General features: G+C 34.9%; 3 protein-coding genes and 1 pseudogene across 4 annotated transcripts in view; 2 read left to right on the plus strand and 2 right to left on the minus strand.

Annotated features, from left to right (window-relative positions):
- Positions 1–2: 2 nt before the first annotated feature.
- Positions 3–1,627, minus strand: LOC145224585 (exosome complex component RRP40-like). Its single transcript, XM_080091126.1, has 3 exons — positions 1,498–1,627; positions 687–1,437; positions 3–617 (listed from the first exon to the last, which is right to left on the minus strand). Exons 2-3 carry the CDS (start codon positions 975–977, stop codon positions 204–206), a joined length of 705 nt encoding a protein of 234 aa, XP_079947252.1. The 5' UTR covers positions 978–1,437; positions 1,498–1,627; the 3' UTR covers positions 3–203.
- A 1,298-nt stretch (positions 1,628–2,925) lies between these two features.
- On the plus strand, positions 2,926–15,223 carry LOC145224586 (thioredoxin reductase 1, cytoplasmic-like). The gene is made up of 17 exons (XM_080091127.1): positions 2,926–3,024; positions 3,104–3,250; positions 4,869–4,929; positions 4,990–5,099; positions 5,185–5,319; positions 5,383–5,554; positions 5,966–6,108; positions 6,604–6,719; positions 6,791–6,930; positions 7,463–7,532; positions 9,856–9,964; positions 10,027–10,100; positions 10,171–10,327; positions 10,750–10,857; positions 10,921–11,029; positions 12,747–12,868; positions 14,609–15,223. The coding sequence occupies exons 2-17, from the start codon at positions 3,152–3,154 to the stop codon at positions 14,669–14,671; spliced, it is 1,788 nt and encodes a 595-aa protein (XP_079947253.1). The 5' UTR covers positions 2,926–3,024; positions 3,104–3,151; the 3' UTR covers positions 14,672–15,223.
- Positions 15,224–15,259: 36 nt separating this feature from the next.
- Positions 15,260–21,613, minus strand: LOC145224587 (actin-related protein 2/3 complex subunit 4-like). Its single transcript, XM_080091128.1, has 4 exons — positions 21,455–21,613; positions 21,245–21,340; positions 21,007–21,177; positions 15,260–15,705 (listed from the first exon to the last, which is right to left on the minus strand). The coding sequence occupies exons 1-4, from the start codon at positions 21,479–21,481 to the stop codon at positions 15,700–15,702; spliced, it is 300 nt and encodes a 99-aa protein (XP_079947254.1). The 5' UTR covers positions 21,482–21,613; the 3' UTR covers positions 15,260–15,699.
- Positions 21,614–23,076: 1,463 nt separating this feature from the next.
- Positions 23,077–23,482, plus strand: part of LOC145223465 (uncharacterized) — a 12,761-nt pseudogene continuing 12,355 nt past the window's right edge. Inside the window, exon 1 of the transcript XR_013859479.1 lies at positions 23,077–23,094. The product of XR_013859479.1 is annotated as an uncharacterized LOC145223465 (transcript). The remainder of the gene's footprint in view (positions 23,095–23,482) is intronic.

Raw genomic sequence — 23,482 nt, forward strand, 5'->3', positions numbered from 1 at the left:
AATCTACATGTAATGTTGTGCATGGTAAGAAAATGAAAACTGACATTTACTTCCTCACATATGCATTCACTAGAACTGTACAAGAACATGTTGTTGTTGAGGTTTACCAAAGTATAATGGCATACCACGTTACATAAGTTATAAACCCTTGTTCAACATTAAAAATAGAAGGCAATAATGTTTTGTTTGTTAGATAAGGTTGGTTACAAAAACATTCCTTTCAAAACATCCAACATTTGTTCATTTGACAAATACTCTGACTCATTGATTAATTTCATAAGTGTAATTGTCTGGGCTGAAGATTTGCAAAATAGTGCAATCTTTCCATTCAAACCAACAATAACTTCAAATGCCAGTCTTGAACCTAACTCTGGTAAAAGTATACAGTCTGGTGACAATAATTTTCTTGCAAGATTCAATGAAGTCTGAAACAATATTCCATATTTGTCATCGACAAGGCCCATTCCATTAGCTTTTCCATTTACATCCACACATGTCATTTCTGGTTCCATATGTTTATTAGCAATAGCAAGTTTTCCAAAGACAACATCTCCAGGAGAAAGGTTGGGTCGGTTTCTTTTAGATGCTCCCTCAAATGAAAGAAAATTTAAAAGAGCCTATGCACACAAAATATTTGCTGATGGATAGAAACATTAAATACAGCAAAATTGTAAAGTAGTACAAACCTGGTCACTGGAACCAATGTCAACTTTGTAATAATCACCCTGTTTGCCACTTATCACTCCAATTACATTTTCACCTTTGCAAGGAATGTATCTTTTTTGGTGGCAATCAATCCAAAAAGTGTTAGGTGGCCCAAAACATAAAGATCCTGCTTTGGAAACAGTTACATCGGTATTGTGTTTACTGAGTCCTGGGCCCAACCGCACTGTTTCACCATCACAAACTGTTTGTATTTTTGAGTTGATAACATCTCCTGGCAAGTAAATATGCTCTCCAACATTGTTAAGCAGCATGTCTGACTCAAAAACAACAGTGAAAAAGTTATTGCACAGTTTACTTGCTTTATTTAAAATGTATAATGTACCTACAACACAGGCTTGAAAATGAACCTAGCTGAGAAAGCCAGCTTTTTATCCTATTCCACTTTGCGTACTTAACTATTTAAACATGCTTTTTCGGTTTGTCACACTTTATTTTATTTGCAATTACAATAGTGTGTTGAAACAGTTTGTATTATAAAAATATTATAGAAAAAATGCACATTAGCATAAATAGAGTTTGTAAAAACAATTTTGTTGTTACTTGCCTACTCTAGTTTTTCTTCTGACTTTGACTCTGTTAATTCTTGTATAAAGCGTAATCTCTTCAAAAACAATTTCCAAGCAATAAACCAAAGAATTGCAATAAAAACGATCAATACAACAATACTTCCCACAAGCAAGCCAATAGTAATAGCTATATCCACCAGCATATCTAAAAAATGTAAAGTTTTGTGACACTTTTAAAAACATTCACAATGGGCACCAGTTTCACCTTTTAATTCAGACATATCAATTTAGCCTGGTTAAAGACATTGGCAGTTTTTGTATTATTGAAACAGAGTTACTTTAAATGCACAATAACACAACATAAGACATGTTTCCAGTTTTAGCTGGTGTAAAAACAATAAATTAAAAATATGTATTGTATATATATGTGTGTGTTTACAACAACTGTTGCTATATAACTTAAACAACACAAAATTACTTGGATGGTATTGTTTGTATTGCTTTTTTACTTACACAATGATGCGCATTTTATTTCAAATACTATTAGGGCATTATAAAATTAGGTCCTAGCAAGCATAAACACATAGGGCCTTAACCATGACCTTGCAGACTATATTTAGGCAATTTGTTACTAAAAACCTCTTTTTGTAAATATTTTACAGCCTTCAGATACATTGCTGACAACTAAATGTAAAATTTGTGTATGAAGTTGTTGTTAACATAAAAAAGGACATGTCTCACTGTTTGGAAAAACTACCTCCTGACCTTATTTTGGTTGATGTGGCGATACCAATACAAAACTTTAAACACCTATTGTCAAGTGCTTCAAAATAAAGGGCAGTAAATAAAAGCTTTTTAAAGATGTATGTAAGCTATTTTTTTAATACTTTGTTTTTTATTGTGTAATGTTTTGTTCACTCGTCTAAAAATAACGTACACTATGATGGTTCTGCAAAGCTTGGTGTAACTCAAACTTCATGTACACGTCTAGTCGTCTACTGCATGCAGTTTAATATCTGCTATGGTGACTTTTTTGCGCTTTAAACTAAACCAAGTTTGCTGTTCCACTTAAAGTTGTGACCTTTTGTATAATTCATAATAGTTTTGCCATGTATTTTAAATTAACAAAATAGTTTATTTTTGGACGAGCGTTTTTAACCGAGAAACAACTACAACCCGAATATCAAACCGTGGTAATAGTATTTTGTATTATATCAATGAGGCACTACGTACTGTTTTATTAAAGATATACTTATTGTTAGTTTCACCAAAGAGAGATACAATCGTGCTGGAACGTATTCGTTATCAACAGCAAGGACCTAAAGTGCGAATATGACTAAGTCAAATAAAATTGCTAAATCACGAATTTAGCAAGCAGCAACTAATTTTGCTTTGTCATAGTTTGTCACGTGCGACTGCAGGGTGACAATGAAAAAAAGAACTCGGCAATTGTCTGGTTTTTGTGGAAAAGTCTACCAGTCTACGTACTACGTTCGCAATTATATCAAAGAAAAAACGAAACAAGTTTTAAAACATAAATTTCGCAGCAGCAAAAGACCTTGTGCCTTGTGGTAACCATAGTCATCCAGACAGCCACCCTTTGATAGGTTAATGCAATATTCCAAAGTACACACTATTCGTGCAGTAACCAATGTCAGGTGTTGAGAATGTATAACCAAACAAGGTTTTTTTGTTTTTGTTTAGAAATTTGTTGTTTATTTTGTATTATTTACTATAATAGGGATAAGCATCTTCTTGAATTGCTGCCTTCTCACAAACACAACCAACAAATGTAATGCTTATCAACTACAACTACTCATTAAGAAACATTAACAATAATACGTTATTTTATTATTTTTTTGAAATTTTAGTGTGATTATTTGTTCGGTGTATCTAATTGTGTCAAACACAACCTGAACATGCCACCAACCCAAAACACTGCTGTGTTGGTGGAAAATTATATCAAAGAAAATGTGGTGATGGTGTTCAGTAAGACAACATGCCCTTTTTGTGCCAAGGTAATGATTGTTGTTTATTTGTTAGAGAACAGTACCACATTAAAGAGTATTGTAGCATTGCCATATAGATTTTTTTCCGCCAATGAATGCAGTTTTGTAAATTTAATGTGCCATTACAGGTATTATTATGGGTCCCCTTCCATGTAGAGACACACATTGTTTTCGTTCTTTTTTTTGTCTAACGCTGGTTTTTAAATGTGTTTGGTCAAGAAAGAGTGCTTTAAATTTATTAAAATTTACACAGATGTTAGTTATTTATCCAATGTTGATCCTCCTAAAGTTTGACCCCAAATGACCCAGCCGTTCATCCACAGGACCTCAAGACGTAAAATTTTCAACCCCTTAAACCCCAAATTAATCGGTTTCAGTTTTAGGTCAGAAATACAAGCCCTAATGTGGTAAAATTGTAAACAATTTTTTGCAGAAGGTTGCTTGTTTAGTACTTAAAACAGGGATTGGCAACCCCTGGCATGCATGCCAAGGTTGACACGTGAGGTGGTTTTTCATGGCACCACGACGATTTGTGTGTTTATATTGAAGTAACAATTTAACCTGTTACATTGCTTGTTTTTAGTTTTTATCATGTCATTTTCTTACAATTCAACCTTGCATGCACAAAATGCTCTGCTTTCTTTTTATTATTGATATCTGCTGGCACGAACCACTATTGTATAGAAAAAACGTTGGCACTTGAGCTCATTAAAACATGGAAATAACAATGTCTGAAAGGTTGCTGACCCCTGATTTAAAATTTTGCCTAGCGGGCCAAATGGTTACCTTTACAAATAGAATATAGAATATAAAATATATGTATAAAATGGAAGTATATCTGAAAGTCACCTTCCTAGTTATATATAGAATGTTTTAACCCATTAAGTTGACTGTTTTTTCAATAATTTTAGCAAGTCTGGTATAAAAATTTCTTCCAAAGGGATCATGGAAAAACAGCTCATACAAAAAAGCTATAGTGTATGTGATGATTTATTATAAAAGAAAAACATTTAGTCTATATAACTTTATCTGTTTGGTTTTACTGTCAAACATACATCACAGTTTAAAAATTTGTGTGTAAAATGGTTTCTCTTCCTAGCATACATCACTAGCTAAAATAATTTTAACTTTTTAACCTCTTGAGGTGGATAACTTTTAGTTTTATTGGTGAAAATATGAAAAAATAGAAAATATGTTAAAAAAATCCCAATCGACTCATTATTTACCCTAAACAATATGTGTTAAAAAAACACTTAGTTGGCCTGAACCAATATGCCATACAACACAGGACTTGCCTAAGAAATGCCATATTAGCGCAGTGAAACCCTGCTGCGTCATGGCGGTGTGGTTGTTCTTTAAAATCAAGCTATGTTAGTAATTTATAGTGCTCCAATAGGTTATTTCATACTTAATAGCTCTAATTAAAGTTACTCTACCATGGTAACCATGGTAAGCTGGGGTATTTTAAATTTTGGTACATCTATATTTATTACCTTAGAAAATAGAACTCATCATTCTTCCATTTTGTACGACTGAGGAAAACATTGTTTTTGAACAAAACTACAAGTGCAAACCTATTTTGTGCCAATTTTTTGTATCCCATTATTGTTTACAATTTTATATTTAGGTAAAGGCTTTGTTTAGTTCTTTGCAAGTTCCTTTTCAAGTCTTTGAAGTTGATCAAGTTGGTAAGATATTGCTCAGGTTATCTATCTATTTACATGCAATCAAATATGTTTTGTTTTTAGCCAATACAGCTGAAATACAGGAAGAATTGTTTAAAATTTCTGGTTTAAAAACTGTTCCCAATGTGTACGTCAATGGACAACATATAGGTGGCTGCGATGCAACTTTGAAAGTAAGAGTTAAAAATATTTTTTTTGAAGTCCATTGCTATGAGGAAAATATCTTTCTGGGTTAATGAAATAATTTACATTTTCTAGGCTCATAATGAAGGGCGATTGCTACCTATGATCCAGTCTCAGCCAACTCAAACATATGACTATGATTTGGTTGTAATTGGTGGTGGATCAGGGGGACTGGCAGCATCTAAACAAGCTGCAGGATATGGTAAAAAGGTATTCTTAAAGTGTTTATAGTTAAAATGTAAAATAATTTTTCACAAATATTTCATTATCCAGGTTGCTGTTTTGGACTTTGTTAAACCCACGCCAAAGGGAACATCATGGGGCCTCGGGGGAACATGTGTAAATGTTGGCTGCATACCAAAAAAACTTATGCACCAAGCCTCTTTACTTGGTAAAGCAGTAAAAGAAGCCAAGGCATTTGGTTGGGGTGTGGATGCAGAAACTGGTAATGATTAAAAACAAAAACTTAGGTACAAATTGTTTCAAACCAGGTTTTACACGAATAGCCCATGTAAAGCTAAAAACTAACTTTTCATGGGATTGTGAGCATTCACTTTTCTTGTTCTTTTTTACAATTTGTTTTGAATGTTCCTTTTCTTTGAAAATAGTTGCACCATATTAATACATGTACCGTAATTTATTCCTATATTCATTTTGCAGAAACAATTATTCTCTTAAGTTTTAGATAAAGATAGCGACCCATTTGAAACTTTATGATGTATGTACATCTATTATAAATGTGTCAAATGCCACTTGCTTAAAATCATTGTCTTTTAATTCAAACTTAGTTTTTCAGTTGGCCCCTTACATGAAATTTTTTTGACATTTCTTGTAAACTCTCATACTAATTCTGCAGTAAAATTGTCTTGGGAAAAAATGGTGGAAGCAGTTCAAAATTACATTGGATCACTCAACTGGGGTTATCGTGTGCAACTAAGAAGCAAAAATGTTACTTATATCAATTCATATGGGACATTTTTAGATGATCACACAATAAAGGTAATAGATTTCAAATTAATTACTAGTAATGGGATGAGTACCCGGTACTCGGTACTTGGTATCGAACGATTTCAGTGGTATCGATACTCGTTCTCTGTATTGAAATATTTTGTCTCAATTTTCAACGTGCGAGTACCGAAGGCCGATTCACACCATAAGAATACTGGGAACTTTATGCCAAAATTTGCTTCGGACAGCACAAAATTGGAAAAAAGTTCCGCCAGTTTACATATATCTTTTTCGCTATCACATGAAGATTACATTTTTCGGCATGTTCGTGTGCACACCTGTACCCCGACCATGGCAGATAAATTAGCCAGTGATAAGTACAACACTACACTTAAGTAATTGTACTCGGTATCAAAGGTATATACATGTGGTACTTGGTACTCAGTATCGGTACTCGCTTCAAAACCTGGTATCATCCCATCACTATTAATTACTCTATAGACTCCAAATAATTAACTGTTTAAAAATAAAACAACATTTTGATAGGCTGTTAACCGAAGAGGGAAAGAGCAACAAATAACATCTGACAAGTTCATAATTGCTGTAGGTGAGCGCCCTCGATATCCTGATATTCCAGGTGCAAAAGAATTCTGCATTACAAGGTTTCTGCATTGATTTACTATCATTGACATGAATCCGTCTTTTTTAAATACTCATTTTTTGCTTGCATTAGTGATGATTTGTTTTCCTTATCATATTGCCCGGGTAAAACTCTTGTTATTGGTGCTTCTTATGTTGCTCTGGAATGTGCTGGTTTTCTTGGTGGCATTGGCTTGGATGTTACTGTGATGGTTCGATCAATTTTTCTGAGAGGTAATTCAACATGAAAATTTGTTTGATTTATTTAATGAATATAATTGGAGTTACCCATTTTTCAATCCTTTACCTGATATAGCAGGGGTTCTTAACCTGGGGTGCACGCACCCCCAAGGGGTGCGAGAACTGTTCCTAGGGGGTGCGGGGATGCTGAATTATTAAGGTTGGTTAGGTCTATTCTATTCAAGCAATTACAGAAGGGGGAGCGAAAATTGGTTAGTGATTTGAAAGGGGGTGCGAAAATTGGTTGGTGATTTGAAAGGGGTGCAGCAAGGAAAAAAGGTTAAGAACCACTGTGATATAGTAAAGCAAAGAATATATTTTCTTATTCAATAAGAGTTAACTTTTATTCAGCTCATCACAATCATGCAGAGCATTTTATAAATATTTTGGTACAAGTGACAGCATACAACATGTTTTATCTTTTTCTAAACGTATTGGTATTTGGTCCAGACACCGCAAATACTATCAAGTTTCTGGTGCCAATACAATATAATCAGGCCATCTTTAATTTTGATTATTTTGTTAGGCTTTGACCAACAAATTGCTGAAAAGATTGGTGCCCACATGGAGCAAGATGGAATAAAATTCTTAAGAAGGTAAATACAATAATCCTACTTAATCTGCTTAATTGAGTAACTCAGATCTTAAAAAAACAGCTTTTGAGTCCCTTCCTTAAAGTGAAATATTTTAGTACACTTTTTTTCTTTTCTGTATTCCTCTGCAGCTTGTCCATTTACTTTTGTCATAAAATGTTCAATGGTGTGTTTGAAATTGAACTGCTAGGACATATGATCATATAGTTGTATGATCTTTTTTGGTTTACACAAAAGCCTTCATGGTTACTCTGTTTACCCCAAACAGTGTGCCAACACATACACAAAAAATGTTGGACTATGTAAAAGGCCATTAATTGATTACAAAACTTGTTTGGCAGTGAAACCTCTCCAATTAAATTTTTGAAAAACTTTCTTCGCTACCACCCTAAAATGGTTCAAACTGTTAACCAACAGCGAAGTTTTATAATTGTGTTTCACTTATGCTATGTTCCAAATAAGTAAAAAGTGAATGTGCAATTGTGATGTTTTGATCCTTATTTTTCCCCTATGGTCCCGTTATCCCAATACCAGCCCCATGAAATTTGTATGTTTGTTGTGCTTTACCCTGAAATGCTATTGTTCCAAAACTTTTCTAACTAAACCATTATTATTGCTAATCAAATATTCCCAACACACAAAGTTTTGTGGAAGGCAGGCCAGACTGTTGAATAGGAAGTGCAGGCTATTATTTTTGCATGGATGTCTTCCAAATTACTTAGTAAGTTAGTCCCATGCTTCTAATTGTTGCTAACAACTTTGTTTCTTTCTATCAAGGGACACATCTTGTTTTCCTTTGTTTTTTCTACAGAAGAACACCTCTCTTTTTATGTTTTGGTCAAGGAAGAATACAGTAAATGTCTTTCAATTAACACGCGACAGATTTTATTGCCGTAGTGATTTACCAATAGGCCACTTAACAATAGTTAAATGTATGTTTGGTTTCACCCAACAGTGACATCACGCCTGGCATGGTCAGAGAGGATATGACAGTTTAGTTAACCAGCTCTGTTTAATACAAAACAGGAGCTTTACACATAACCAAACCCTGTAAGTTGTGACTATATTACTATATTGCACTCGCAAAAGGTTTTCATCAGGAAAGGGATAAATAGTTAAAGCAAAATAATTGTTGCAATACAGAAATTAAATTGCACTAATGTCAAGGTCGTGGGTGTTTTAGCTTTTAGTGCCTGTGACATAAAGATATATATCATGATTTCAAAAATGAATAAACAAAGTAAAATATTTGAATTTTTTTGGCACTGGTCCTAACCAGAAGATGCACTTCTAGTACCAATTTGGTAACTGTCCATGATCTGGAATTGAAAAGAACTTGTTACTTAAAGTCAAATGGTACTTATTTTAAATCTTTCTGGCAAACTGCTGGTAGAATACTGCAGGTCAAAACAAAGTAATTGCTAAGCATGGTTAACAACGGTCTGTTGCGCCTAACAATTTATTGTAAAATGGTACAAAGATAAAACAATTTGTAAACGTGAATATAATATATATGTGAAAGTTGTTGATTTATAACTAAAAATTTTCATCTTTGGTCAAAACACTGAACTCTTGGTTTAAAAGATTCTTTTGACATATTTAAGTTGTGTCCAAAATTCTTAAATGCCAATTGAAAAAGTTTTTCACGTCACAAATTTTTGAATTAAAAAGAAGTTGTCCTCTGTGTGAAAGCTTAGGCTTGGAAATTTACAATGATTTTGATAGATATGCATTTGTAAGCTAAACTCAATCCATAAATGTGAAAACTCTTGTTAAACTCTTGCTTGTTAAAACAAAAATGCTCCTAATTTTCTTCAGATTTTAAGATGTTTCATAAGATATTGATATAAACTAACCAAAATTTCCACGATGGCCGCCGTGCTTTACAAACCCAAGCTGGCGGTGCCACCCTGCCACCGCCTACTTGGCGCCTATGGGCCATACTATTTAAATGCAACCGTAACAAGCTTTTCTTTAAACTTTTGCTTTAACACCTCTTGTGCAATCGCTTCCCAAATTGCACTCTATTTGTACTTTTAATTTTGTAAATCTAGTGTAACTTTACATGGTATACAAATCTCTGAGGAGTAAAACCTGTTTCCAACTCTGATAATGAAGAAGGCGGTTGTTTGTACGCTATCATAGTGTTATGTTGTTTGTGATGTAATAAACTCTCATAATAAAGATTATTCTATGTGAGACCCTGACCACTGGTCTCAGATCACAAAAATTATGTATTCTGTAAAAATTATATGATATGGATTAAACCAACAATAAAGTGCTGAACATTGCTACATCAATATCAGATTTATTCACTCAATTGCAGATATGTTCCTGTGAAAATAGAACAGCTAACTGAAGGTGAACCAGGGTCGTTAAAAGTAACTGGAAAAAGCACAGAAACGGGAAGTGAAATTACTGAAGAGTACAACACTGTATGTCATGAACAAATCAGTTTCAGTTCTATTTTAAACATATAAATGTTCCTGTGATGCAGGTTATTCTTGCTATTGGACGAGATTCTGTCACAAAGACTATTGGATTAGAAAATGCGGGTGTGGCAGCAGCAAAGTATGATTTCGAAAATAGCCTTTATTTTCTTTTTATTACTATATAGCCAACATTATTATGTTTGTTTAAGAAATGGAAAAATACCTGTCAATGAGTTTGATCAAACAAATGTGTTAAATATTTTTTGTATTGGTGACAATGCTGAAGACAAACCTGAACTGACTCCTGTTGCAATTCAAGCTGGAAGATTGCTTTCAAATAGACTGTTTGGTGGATCTACTACGAAAGTAAAAACATGTTTTTTTCATTCTTTTAGGTTTGACTAGGTTTGACATAAAACAATGAAAAAAAATTTGATTGTGGCACACTTTACAGGCTAAAACTAAAAGGTTGTCTTAGCATATATTACCATTGCACATACACTATTTTTTGCAGTTTGAACTGTTAATATATTTGTAGACATATTTATCTGCAACTTTAATGTGATGCCCTTGCTTTTTCTAACAAATAATGTGAAATGGTTCTAGCATTGCCACACATATTAGCATTTTGTCAGAGCTTCATGTGATAATAGACGTTTTTGCAGAAACAAATATTTTGCAACACACAGACTGCGGCTCAGCTTTTAAAAAATGCTGCCTTAGTGTATTTGCAATGTAAATATAAATTATGTAACCTAAAATTTATTTCTCTTTTTCAATTACTACAGTGTGACTACAATGGAGTGCCCACAACCGTTTTCACCCCACTTGAATACAGTTGTTGTGGTTTATCAGAAGAGAGTGCACAGGAAAAGTTTGGTGAAAACAATTTGGAGGTAAACAACATAATTGTACACTTTTGTGCCATATTTTTCACCAAGGTAAAATGTATCATGCAGGTGTACCACAGTGCAATGTGGCCTTTAGAATGGACAGTTCCAGCATATGACTCGAACACATGTTATATCAAGGCAATCACCAACAAACTGGACAATGAGAAAGTTGTTGGTAAGTCATATATATTGTTTCAATAACCTTCCATACTTTCGGTGCACCAATTGGCACCATTTGATTTGTCTTAGTTGTTTTTGGTGTAAATACTGTTCAATGGATTTGGTTTGAACATAAAACAGATACTAAATATAAGTAGAAAATGTAGTTTACAGTTTTCAGGGGACCCATGTTTTTTTTCTGTCTGCCACTGGTTCGTACCATCAGTTTGGACTTTTTCAAATTTACACATACAATAACGTAGTAATTCTTTTCTTATTATTGAAATCTCCTTTCAAGTAAAACGACCGCGACGATTCAGGGTCATTAAAATCAGATGAAGAAAATTCAGTGTGAAAAACCACTAAATCTGTCGCTATGTTTTATTTGTTTTATCAAAACAAATGCATTTCGCTATAAAAAGCATCATCAGTGTCATACAATAGTTATCAATGTAAAGTTGATCCTCTCAATGTTTGATCCTGATTGACATAAGAGTTCGCTCACAGTTCCCCTCAAATGGCTATACTTGCTAAAGTGCATGACCCAGTGCATTGTAAAGGGTTTGAAGGTAATTTGTAACTTACAATTTAAATTACCCATTGTTCACTCCCCCGCCCCAAATACTTGTTTTTGTGTTTACAGGTTGTATAAGTCAGAAATACAACTCCTTTTCTGCTGTAGTTTTTAACAATCAAAGATGCAATGCTCATTATGTGTTGTTTAAAATATCCGTCCAGTTGACTTACAGCCCCAATACGTGTGAAGTGCTTTTGGCTACATGCAGCAATAGAGAGTGATGGATAAGTTTGTGATTGTCACTTTGGATATCCCACTGTTTTACATATTAAAGCACTTGCTACGAGGCAACATCTTGCTATTAAAATTCAACTAAACTTTGCATTAGTTACACTGCAGACACTTTATTTTTAGATGACCTTGCTACTGCACCACTGTTGTTTTTAAAGGTCATTGAATGGTTGTTGTTGACACAACCCTTGAATGGTGTGAGGTTACATTGGGTCAACATTACAAAGGTTCCAACAGTTTCGAAACCAACTTTTGGCTTTCATATCCCGACCAAAGCAAAATTCACTAAGCTGTTGCTTCAGATTTAACTAGTTACTGTCTGTAGCACTATCTGTAGTTGCATACTTGCATGAACAATCGTTTGTATGAAATTGCCTATCAGATTCTAAACATGATTGTGCCCTATTAATACCTTAACTAATTCGAAAACACACATGTGGACCTATTTGTTTCTGCTTGCTGTAACAATGGATAAAGAATAGTCACTAATAAAGTTAGGTTGCAAAAGCCTCTTGAGGCAAGCATTTAAGTGCATAACCGGGGAGGATCACTTGGCTGTTGGCCTAAAGTACAAACAGTAAACACCCTGTCAAATCTGTTAAAATCCATACACTTTAGGAATTGGGTTGCAAACATAAAAAACATTATTTTGTGGTAAAAGGGTGAAAAAAATGAAATCCAACTAAATATTCCAAATACTTGAAAAAGGTCATGCACTTTTGAAGAAAACCAGTTTAAAAATTTCACATTTGAGCGCTTGTGGATGCTGGGTCATTCGTGATTAAATTTTTTGGAGGACAAACCAGAAAATTTACTATCAGATGTGTTAATTTAAAAAAGTTTTAAGCACCTTGCTTAATGAAACGAGTGAAACAAACCAGCATTATTCAGAAAAAAGGACAATAGTCATCAAATGTTTTCACAGGACTACATTATCTGGGACCAAATGCTGGAGAAGTTATGCAGGGTTTTGCAGCAGCAATGAAATGTGGTTTAACAAAATCTCAACTGGATGCAACGATAGGAATTCACCCAACAAATGCTGAGGTGCGAAGACATTTTATTATCAGTAGAGTAGATGTTTTGAATCCTGAGCACTTAATGCAGGGGTGGGGAACCTACTTAGCACTGCGGGCCGCATGAATTGCACAACATTTGGGGCGGGCCATATTTTTAATTCCGTATCAAATACCCAGAGCACTCAAGATGCTTTATATTTCAACGCTCCTGATTTTATTTTTATTTGCTGCTACATCTGTAGCAAACAGGGCATAGGCCTACAGGTTTATCCATCATTTCTATAAAAAAGGGAGTTTGTCCATTCTTTCTGGAACACACTAGCTTCACCATCGATCTTTCTTTTTTTCCAAGATTAAATTTTAAATAACAATATAAGGATCCAACGATTTGCACAGTGAGTTAATAGCTCAAATATATATATATCTATACATCAAAATTTTATTCTTTAGATCCTATTTTGTATACTTTAACAAAATTGTGACGCGGGCCACATGCGGCCCGCGGGCCGCAGGTTCCCCACCCCTGACTTAATGCAAAGTCCTCTCAGATTAAATATTCGGAGCCAACACAGTGAACTTAGATGGTTCTGGTTTATTGCATAATTCATTTGATTGAAAATAGATTCAAAATCCATGTTTAATGTTAATTATGGGTACCCTTCGCTGGCTCAAAAGTGACCTCTAGTGGTCAAAATTTTAAACCTTGTCGGGGTCAACAAAGTTTAACAGCAGTTGATTGGGCCATTACAGTTTTATATTTTACTAGGTTTGGTTGTAAAACCCAATTAGTTACCACCCTACCCCCCTAAAATGGGTGAAGTTTCTAAATAATGTTCAAATTGAACCAAATTTGGACAGCATGTAGAATTTGCTATTTATAGTTGTCGATTGTTGTGTTCCACTCTATTTTTCCACTATTTACCGCTCCTTTCCTTTGAAATAGAACCTTAAATAGGATACACACACAATGTCTGAATACAATCAGATTTGTATAGTTACTTTTAATAGCGTGAATATTTAAGTGCAGTACTGATCACTGTGTTTTACCTCACAACACCAAACAGTATCATGGTTATATGTTAAAATGCAGACATATGCTTGAGCCGCATATCACAAAAGTTCTAAAAGTGCCGCAACACATAAAGTCAAAAATAAGTTTATTTATTCACAATGAAGTGTACACTATCAAATAATAATTTATTATTGTGTGGTGATACTGTGAGACTCCACCTAGGCTGCAAGGTGTTTAAAATTTGGCTGATATATGATGGGAAAGTTTTTGTTTTAGCTTAGTAATGACGTTTCAAGTTACTAGTTTTGTAATGAGCTTCAATCTGACAATATATTTAACTACAATGCACAAACTAGCTTGCTTCTGTACAATAATGTTCTTTTCGGCTTTCGGAATGTAGCCTACATTGGTTATGACAAACAGTCTATTGGTAACATGTGATAGAATGCATTGTTTTATAATCAGGTAAACTGCTCGGGAGCCGCAGTTTGGCCACCCCTGAACTAAGGTTATAAAAGACAGTGGTTAACATGGGACCCATTTTATACTAAGTTTAGGGAATATATTTCAAAATAAGGAACACTGTTTATGCAATGGCAAAATGTGCCACCCTTTTAGTTGAATAAAAAATGTTTACTGATTAAGATGGGCAATTCACCACAATCATCTGACAAGACTGTAACATATAGACAAGGCTGTAACTGTATTAACTTGCTGTAACTGTAACAAGTGGTGGAAAGTTTGTATGTATTTTAGATGTTTACAACACTCAATGTTACAAAGAGTTCAGGCGGTTCAATTGAGCAATCTGGATGCTGAGGATAATTTGCCTGCTGTCTCATGTTCAAGTAATCTCTGACCTATGAAGGGTTACTTGACAGACAGCAGGTAGTTAAGCTTGATAGCAGGTGTTTCAAGTAAAAACCTACACAAAAAGTTATTTGGCAATAAAACCAAATACTTGAGTGAATGTTGTTACTTGAGTCAAATGATGATTGCACTGTAAATCCTATTGGGACAGGGCAGTTGGAATGCACCATGATAATCAAGCATCTACTTTCATTTTTCTGGCGCTCAAAGGAAAAGCGAACATCACAAGATGTAATTTTTCGTCATTTTGATGTCCATATTCTCATTATTTATTAAGATTTTTAGGCGAATTGTGTAAAGGAACAAACAAAAAACAGGATTGTTTTGCTCCACTATATATAGTTATGTAATAAAACTGTTAATGTTACCAGACAAGAACACAATCACTGTATAATTTGTTTTGCAAGAACAAATAAGCAATTACCTTTTGTTTGTTGGCATTACCATGTAGTGTAACATTGTTTTTCATTCACAGACAAATAAATGGATTATAACTTAAAACACTTGTCATATTGTGGCCAACAAAATTACAATGAGTCAGTTTTATGTACAGTATATTTGTATATTTCTTGATATGCAGCAGATTAAAGCAAACAACACATACAATGATTTAACTTTTTCCTAAACATTTAGCCATGTTCTTCTGAAGCATAGACAAGGTACATTTAGTTTTGGTATTGCTTGATAGACAAAAAACAATTCAAGTAGCATCTTTGTTGTTAGCCATAAGACTTGGGAAAGCATAAGCAATGTGGTGTAAAGTACACTACAGTTATTAGATTATGTGGTGATTAATGTGACAAATTTAAAAACACATTGTTTATGTTAGCAAAATCTCATCTACAAACACACTGCAGATATGAAATCCATAGGTTGACAGAAAACTGAATCAATCATATTGGCATTGGCAGGTACTGACAAGCCCTTGGTGGAATTCTTCTGATTAAAATGCAGTACATCATAAAATATGTTTGTAATCAAAACTGAAAAGTAAAAAAAAAACTGTAAAACTAGAAAGGTGGCTTTCTGATATACAGTACTTCCATTTTAGATATTCTATACAATATTTACCAATTTACTATACACATCAGTTGATCTACACCAGAGCTCTTCAACCGGGGTTCCGTACAACCCTTTCAGGGGTTCCGTGAACTTTAAGGGTTGCACGGGGGTTTGCAGCGATTTTGTGTAGCAATTCAAACACTTCATAATATCATTGTTTCGAACAGCAATGCTTGCCTATACCTTCTAGTTAAGCCTTATTACACCATTGATCAATTGTGATGTAATAAATACAACTTTGATACACTCTAGCTAAATTGCAAGATAAGTTCAGAAACGATCGATCCAAATAACATGGCAATGCGTTTCAGTGAATTGTTTAATTGACGTCAACCTTTATGACGTACTTGGGATGTGAAGTAAAAATGTGTCTTTTTTCTTTGATGTAGCCTTCTTGTATTACATTCATTAAAATTATTTCATAGGGGGTTCCGCAAAGTTTGACAAATTACTTTAAGGGTTCCGTGCTACTAAAAAGGTTGAAGAGCACTGATATACACATATGATTGTTTTTGCAAGCAAAAACAAATGGGTCCCCACATGTGTGTTTGTGCAGATTTACGGTAAACAAACGTCCTGGTTATTTTTAGATTCTCAAGGAAAAACCTAACCAACTTTAGTGTTTTGTCCGTATTCTTTTCGCATCATTATTGTCATATAATTACAAAAAACAGTAAATAAGAACGGGAAGGGGACACATATTGTTTTTGTCTAGATATTTTTTTCCTTCTTTCTAACGCAGATTTGTTCCCACGTTTTGGTCAAGAAAAAATGGTTCAAACTTTTTCAAATTTACACACATTATAGATATTGGTCTAAAGATGGTCTATGTGAATTTTGAACCCGTTTGATCCCTCGGTTTACCCACAGCCCCCCAAAACGTGAAATTTTTAAAACGGCTATACTTGCTAAAGTACTTCATTTAGGACAGGGGTCTCCAACTCAACGGTTGTCCCGGGCCAATTTTCAAATTTTCTAGGCGCCGCGGGCCACATGCAGTCTTACATGTTAAAATGTTCTAGTTCATGGTCCCTCAGTGGATAACGGCGTTATTTTTGTTGACCTCCAAGAGCTCATGACTTTACAATCTTACTTTCGTGTTCAACAATGCTTAAAATCAACAAAGAAAGCAATTGTTTGCGCATAATTCCATAACTATGTTTTGTCTGTGATGTCACAACCCGCTCTTAGATCATTGATATGCGTAACCAATTGATAATATTTAGGTAAAATAAATCATAAAGCTGTATTGGTGAAAGTTTAAATTACTTTTGGCAGCTTAAGCTGTTTAATTGGTTTTAGCATTGAATTCATCGTGGACCGCGGAAGATTACAAAACGTCTGTTATGTAAATTAAATGGTTTGAAAACCACTGGCCTATAGGCATCTGAAAAAGTCAATGCGGCCAACAAAGGTGTCAACAAAATGTTGGTTGGCCTCCATGAATTTAAAAGTTCCTTTTCCCTAAGCTATACAACAATAGTGGACACAAAAAACTTAACGGATTTTAACTTTTCGCTTTGAAGATCAGAATAACATTGCACCTTTTCATCACAATAATAATAACTAGAAAAGTGGCTTTCTGATATACTTCCATTTTATATATTCTATACGACATTTACCAACTTACTACACTATACATAATTTATCTATATGTATGATTGTTTTTGCAAGCAAAAACGAATGGGTCCCCACACGCGCGTTTATGCGGATTTACAGTAAACCTATATGTGGCGGTTATTTTTAGATTTTGTAGATAAAAGCATTAACTTAACTTTAAAAGTTTTTGTCCATATTCTTTTTGCATCATTATTGACATATAGTTACAAAAAAACGGTGAAAAAAGAACGGGAAAAATACTTTCAATTTAATCTCTTGCTTTGACCTTGATATTGTCGTTCAAGTTCAGTATTTAAACATAAATTTTCCTAGAAAGCCTTAACTGTTATATTAGACACTATATAAAAAAAGTCGTTTGCTACAAAGGTATACATAACACCTTGTTTTTCACTTAACTTTGTTTCGCAAAAACGACCGTTTAATGACCTTTTGACACTGTTTTTAACAGCATGCAGTCCTCAGTGTTCAACAATACCGTTTAGCCTAATTTATACATGACTTAAGTACTGATTCTTGAATTGATTTGTCAAAAATAAAGAAGATACGTTATGACGAAAAATTCGTAACTGTGTTGTAATGCCTACAAGTTGACCGTTAGTGACCCGTGGTTATGCGACGGCCAAGCTGACAAAGAGAATTTAAAGAACATTTATCGCGGCGTTTTAAAAAGTTAAGTTTATTTTTTCATATTTATGTTGATCAACGACGTTTTGCCCGACATAAACGAAACCGAAGTACGTTTATTGAGATTAAATTACGTCTTAGGTGTAAAACCTTCGCCAAAACTGAAAATGCGCGTAGTAACTCAATAAAACGACACAGCATTGCTGCACACAAAAACAGCTGATTTCTAATCACCCAAATGACTGTCTCGTAAAACACGTCTGTCCGGACGTCAAGCTGAGCACTCCCGCTCTGCGACCTTAATCGTAAACCAGTGAATTCCTCCCTTGGGACTTATATCTGACTGATAGCATACGCATATTATGGGTTGTAAAGGTAACTGGCAAAATTTTAAATACTAAACGAATAGCCTGCTTAAACAATTGTTAAAATGTTCAAATATTTCTGCACCATAGGGCTTCTGCTTTAGCAAGTATAGCCGATTTAAAAATTTCACGTTTTGGGGGGCTGTGGGTGAACCGAGGGATCAAACGGGGTCAAAATTCACATGGACCATCTTTAGACCAATATCTGTAATTTGTGTAAATTTGAAAAAGTTTGAACCATTCTTTCTTGACCAAAACGTGGGAACAAATCCGCGCTAAAAATTTCACGTTTTTGGGGGCTGTGGGTGAACCGAGGGATCAAACGGGGCCAAAATTCACATGGACCATCTTTAGACCAATATCTGTAATGTGTGTAAATTTGAAAAAGTTTGAACCATTCTTTCTTGACCAAAACGTGGGAACAAATCCGCGTTAGACGGAAAAAAAGAAAAAAAAAATACAGACAAAAACAATATGTGTCCCCTTCAGGGAAGGGGACCCATAATAATGTATCACAAAGGTTAAATTTGGTATTTTTAACTTAGTGATATATGATTTTGAATTGTAAACTAGAAGAGTGGCTTTCTGATATACTTCCATTTTATATATTCTATACGATATTTACCAATTTACTATACACATCATTTGATCTACACATATGATTGTTTTTGTAAACAAAAACAAATGGGTCCCCACACGCGCGTTTGTGCAGATTTACAGTAAACAAATGTTGCGGTGATTTTTAGATTTTTAAGGACAAATTTTTAGAAAGCATTAACCCAACAAAAAAAAAATTGTTCTTATTCTTTTTGCACTATTATTGTAATGTAATTACAAAAACGTAACAAATACTTTAATCTAATCTCTTGCTTTGACCCAGATATTGTCGCCCAAGGTCAGATTTTGAACACAATTTTTTTTAGAAAGCTGTAACAGTTGTGTTACAGACACTTTAAATTAAAAAGCAATTTGCTACAAGTGTATACATAACAAATTGTTTTTCATTTAACTTTGTTTCGCAAAACAAGTACCATTGACCTGTAGTAACCTCTCAGGATGCACACGCCAAACGACTGTTTGACCTTTTCAATAGCACGCCGTCCTTGGTGTTCAACAATACTGTTTAACCTAATTTATACATGAGTATTGACTCCTAAATTGATTGTCAAAAAAACGCTATGTTATGACGAAAGAAAGGTCTGAACTGTGTTTGTAATACCTACTAGTTGACCTTAAGTAACCCGTGATCATGCGGCGGCCAACCTGACAACGAGCATTTAAAAAAACATGTATTTGGCAAAAAGTCAAGTTAACTTTTTCATCTTTACTTTGATTAACAAAGTTTTGCTTGACATATACAAAACCGAAGCACGGTTATTAGGTTTAAATCACGTCATAGGTGTAAAACCTTCGCCAAAACTAAAAATGTGAGTGATAACTTAATAAAACGACATAGCATTGCTGTGCTGTGCAAAACAGCTGATTTCTAATCACTGAAACGACGTCTCGTAAAACGTCTGTCCGACGTCAAGCTGAGCCCTCCCGCTATCGTAAACCAGTGAGTTACTCTCTTGGTACTTCTGCCTACAGTGTCTTTCTTGACCAAACGAGCGTTAGACACATTTACGTTTCGGGGGCCTGTGGGTGAACCGCTGGGTCATTCGGGGTCAATCTTCTAGAGCAGGGGCGGGCAACATACGGCCCGCGGGCCGGATCCGGCCCGCGATTGGATTTTGAGCGGCCCGCAGACACTTTCTGGTCTTACATGATAATGTGGCCCACGGCCACAGTCTGCCGCAATCCCACACTACTTGCTTACTACGTCAAATTATAGTTGTAACAGACAGTAACGCTCCCCAATAGCAAAAAACTTTCCCGCCTTTGTTACCATTGCACCATACATCTATTGTTACGACATAACCGCCAACCTTGTGTGTGGCCTGCTTCCACGGCTTCCTTTGTTTCCACACGTGTAGGTAGCCTAGTTAGTGTTTCAGCAGTATCTAAGTCTGTGGTGTATGCATTCAATTTGCTGTGGTGAATAATTTTATGTTGTATCAGTTAGATTGTTTGGACTGTATTGTAATTGTGACGTTCTTGATTGTATTTGGTTTAGGACGTTTAAGTGGTCAAAAATCCGCTTTAAATCACTGGATAAATACGCGATTAATGTACCGACTCGGGTATCCGGCCCGCCAAGTACTTCATTTTCCCATATCAGGCCCGCCGACTGGAGAAGTTGCCCGCCCCTGTTCTAGAGGATCAAGTTCAGATTGATAACTAAGATATGTCCAAATTTGAATAAATTTGAAGCACTTTTTCTTTACCAAACGAGCGTTACAAACCAGCGTTAAAAAATATACGTTTCGGGGGCCTGTGGGTGAACCGCTGGGTCAATCGGGGTCAAACCTCAGGAGGATCAAATTTGGATTATTAACTAACATCTCTGTAAATTTGAATAAATTTGAAGCACTCTTTCTTGACCAAACGCGTCTCACAAACCAGCATTAGACTAAAAAACGGAAAAAAAACAGACAAAAACAATATGTGTCCCCTTCATAGAAGGAGACCCATAATTATGTTGGTCTGAAAATTATGATGCACAGTTCCTACCCGCTTCAAAAACTCTTCAGCACATATTCTTGCTCTTGCATTTACTGACAGTTTCATTTCACTGATTTCCTTGTCAATTTCTTCCATAAAATGAATTACGAAGTCTACTAATTTGTGTTTTAACATTTGTTCTGTATGGATGTTTGTTATCAAGAAACTGATGTCATATCCCTGCAAAGGAACATTTTTGGTGTTTAAATGTACACAGATAAAATACATAGGTTTTAGTAAATCCTACCGGGTAAGGTTTTCTCCTCAAAACAATGAAGTTTTCAGCACGCATCATCATAAATCTCATAAATTTTTGACATAAGATTTGCTCAATTTCATCGGCCTTTGAAAAGTAAAGGTAAATACAAATTATGAAGCCAAAATCCTTTTGTTCTTATTTGATCAAAAAATAATTGCAACTGTTTTAACATTAAAAAAAATATTGCTGTTACCTTACCTGCTTCACAGCAATGCTGATGCGCATTGAGTTGATGGATGATTCAATCAAAACTTTTTCTTTTTCATTTCTTGCCACCACAACAGGAGTGAGCAAAAGTTCTTTACTTGTCTTTACCTCAACCTAAGATAAGTTTAAGTTTATCTGTGTTGCAGTCATTTTATCATCAAGATCACATCTAAAGTAGGGTTGCTATATTTGTGAAACTTCACACACATAAAAATTTGGTTTTAAATTTGTGCTTTTATGTGAAAGTAGAAATATATTAATAGCGTGCAATCATTTTTAGATCCATAATGGTGGATGAGACAAAAAGGGGGATAGCCCATGTTGGTTAGTATTTTTAACTAAAATAACCTGTAAACATAAATACAACATTCGGGATAAACAGGGTGAAAAGTCAGTAAATCAAACAAAGTTATGTGTAAAAATATTTTATAAGCCACTATTTTTCGAAAAATGATAAAACAACACAGTTAAATTTTTTTGGAGAACTAGGAAGCTGACTTGTAAATATTTCCAATTGATAAACATCAAGTTCTAACAATGGAATAAAAAATAATCTATGTTGATGTAGTGTGGTGTAAATGTGAATATGTTTTCAACCCTTACATTGGAGTTTTTAATACTGTACCATTATTTCATACCAAGACCCTTTATGATGCCACCGTCTTGTTTCGACATTTTGCATTAAAACACACAATTGGTTATGCTATGTACTGGGTCAGCTGGGATAAAATGTATTTGGCTTTTTTGTATTGAACCACTGTTTCTAAACAAACTGCCAATAGACAGGGCATTTAAATTGGATGTAACAAAGTGTCAAAAAAGGAATAATACAGCCTTTGTTTTGCACTAGTTATTTATTAAAACTACTCAACAGAAATTTTAATAATGCTGGAAAATATTTATCCTCTTGATAGTTCAACGTAATACACTATAGCAAAGTCACAACCATTTCAGCTCATCACTCTAACTATATATCAGCGTTAGGGCCACCTCAATCTAGTTGATCAAAATAATCAGTTAAATTGTCCCAACAAATTATGGGCAACAATTTGAAAACCCTCCCAACAAACTGGTTTTCTTGATTAAGTGGATTGCATTTAACAGGCTAACTTTCTTTACAAATGATTTACAATAGTTTGGGATTCACAAAACTGTCTTGATTATCTGGATAGAACTGTTTTCTTCTGTACTACTAGGAGTAGGACCTTATACTTTCTCCTGTAACCCCTAATCAAGTCTGGGTTGCATATCATCAGACAAATAATTAGTCTTAAGCAGGGGTGGGCAACATACGGCCCGCGGGCCGGATCCGGCCCGCGACGGGATTTTGAGTGGCCCGCGGACAGTTTCCGGTCTTACATGATAATGTGGCCCGCGGCCACAGTCTACCGCAATCCCCCATTACTTGCTTACTACGTCAAATTACAGTTGTAACGCACAGTAACGCTCCCCAATAGCAAAAAAATTTCCCGCCGTTGTTACCATTGCACCATACGTCCATTGTTACGACATAACTACCAACATTGTGTGTGTCCTACTTTAACGGTTTTCTTTGTTTCCACACGTATAGCCTAGTTCAGGCAGGGGTGGGGAACCTGCGGCCTAAAGGCCACATGCGGCCTTTCAGGGCAGTAAGTGCGGCCTTCGATGGCAAAATACATTTTTAAGATGTTGATATAACCGACTGCACCAGGCGCTGAAAAAAATAGGCAGAAACGTATTTTTGACTTTATTGCAGATTATTTTTTGATTAGTTCCAGGGCAGCGGTTTTCAAACAAGACCCATGTGGTCCCATATTGGTACATAAAGCGATTTCCATAGTTAGGACTACCAAAAACTCCAGGTTCAGCAATTTCTAGGTTAAATAAATCCTGAATGTTGTAGTGAAGATGAAAATGTAGTGAGGAATTTTAATTAGCTGGGACCGTAAGTCCTACAAACTACGAGGAAATAGCAAAACGACCATTCTGTAAGTCAAAAAGTTTGAACATCACTGCCCTTGGCCTGGGAAATAGTCT

This window comes from Phallusia mammillata, chromosome 4 (assembly GCF_965637545.1).
Source record: "Phallusia mammillata chromosome 4, kaPhaMamm4.hap1.1, whole genome shotgun sequence".
NCBI lineage: Eukaryota > Metazoa > Chordata > Ascidiacea > Phlebobranchia > Ascidiidae > Phallusia > Phallusia mammillata.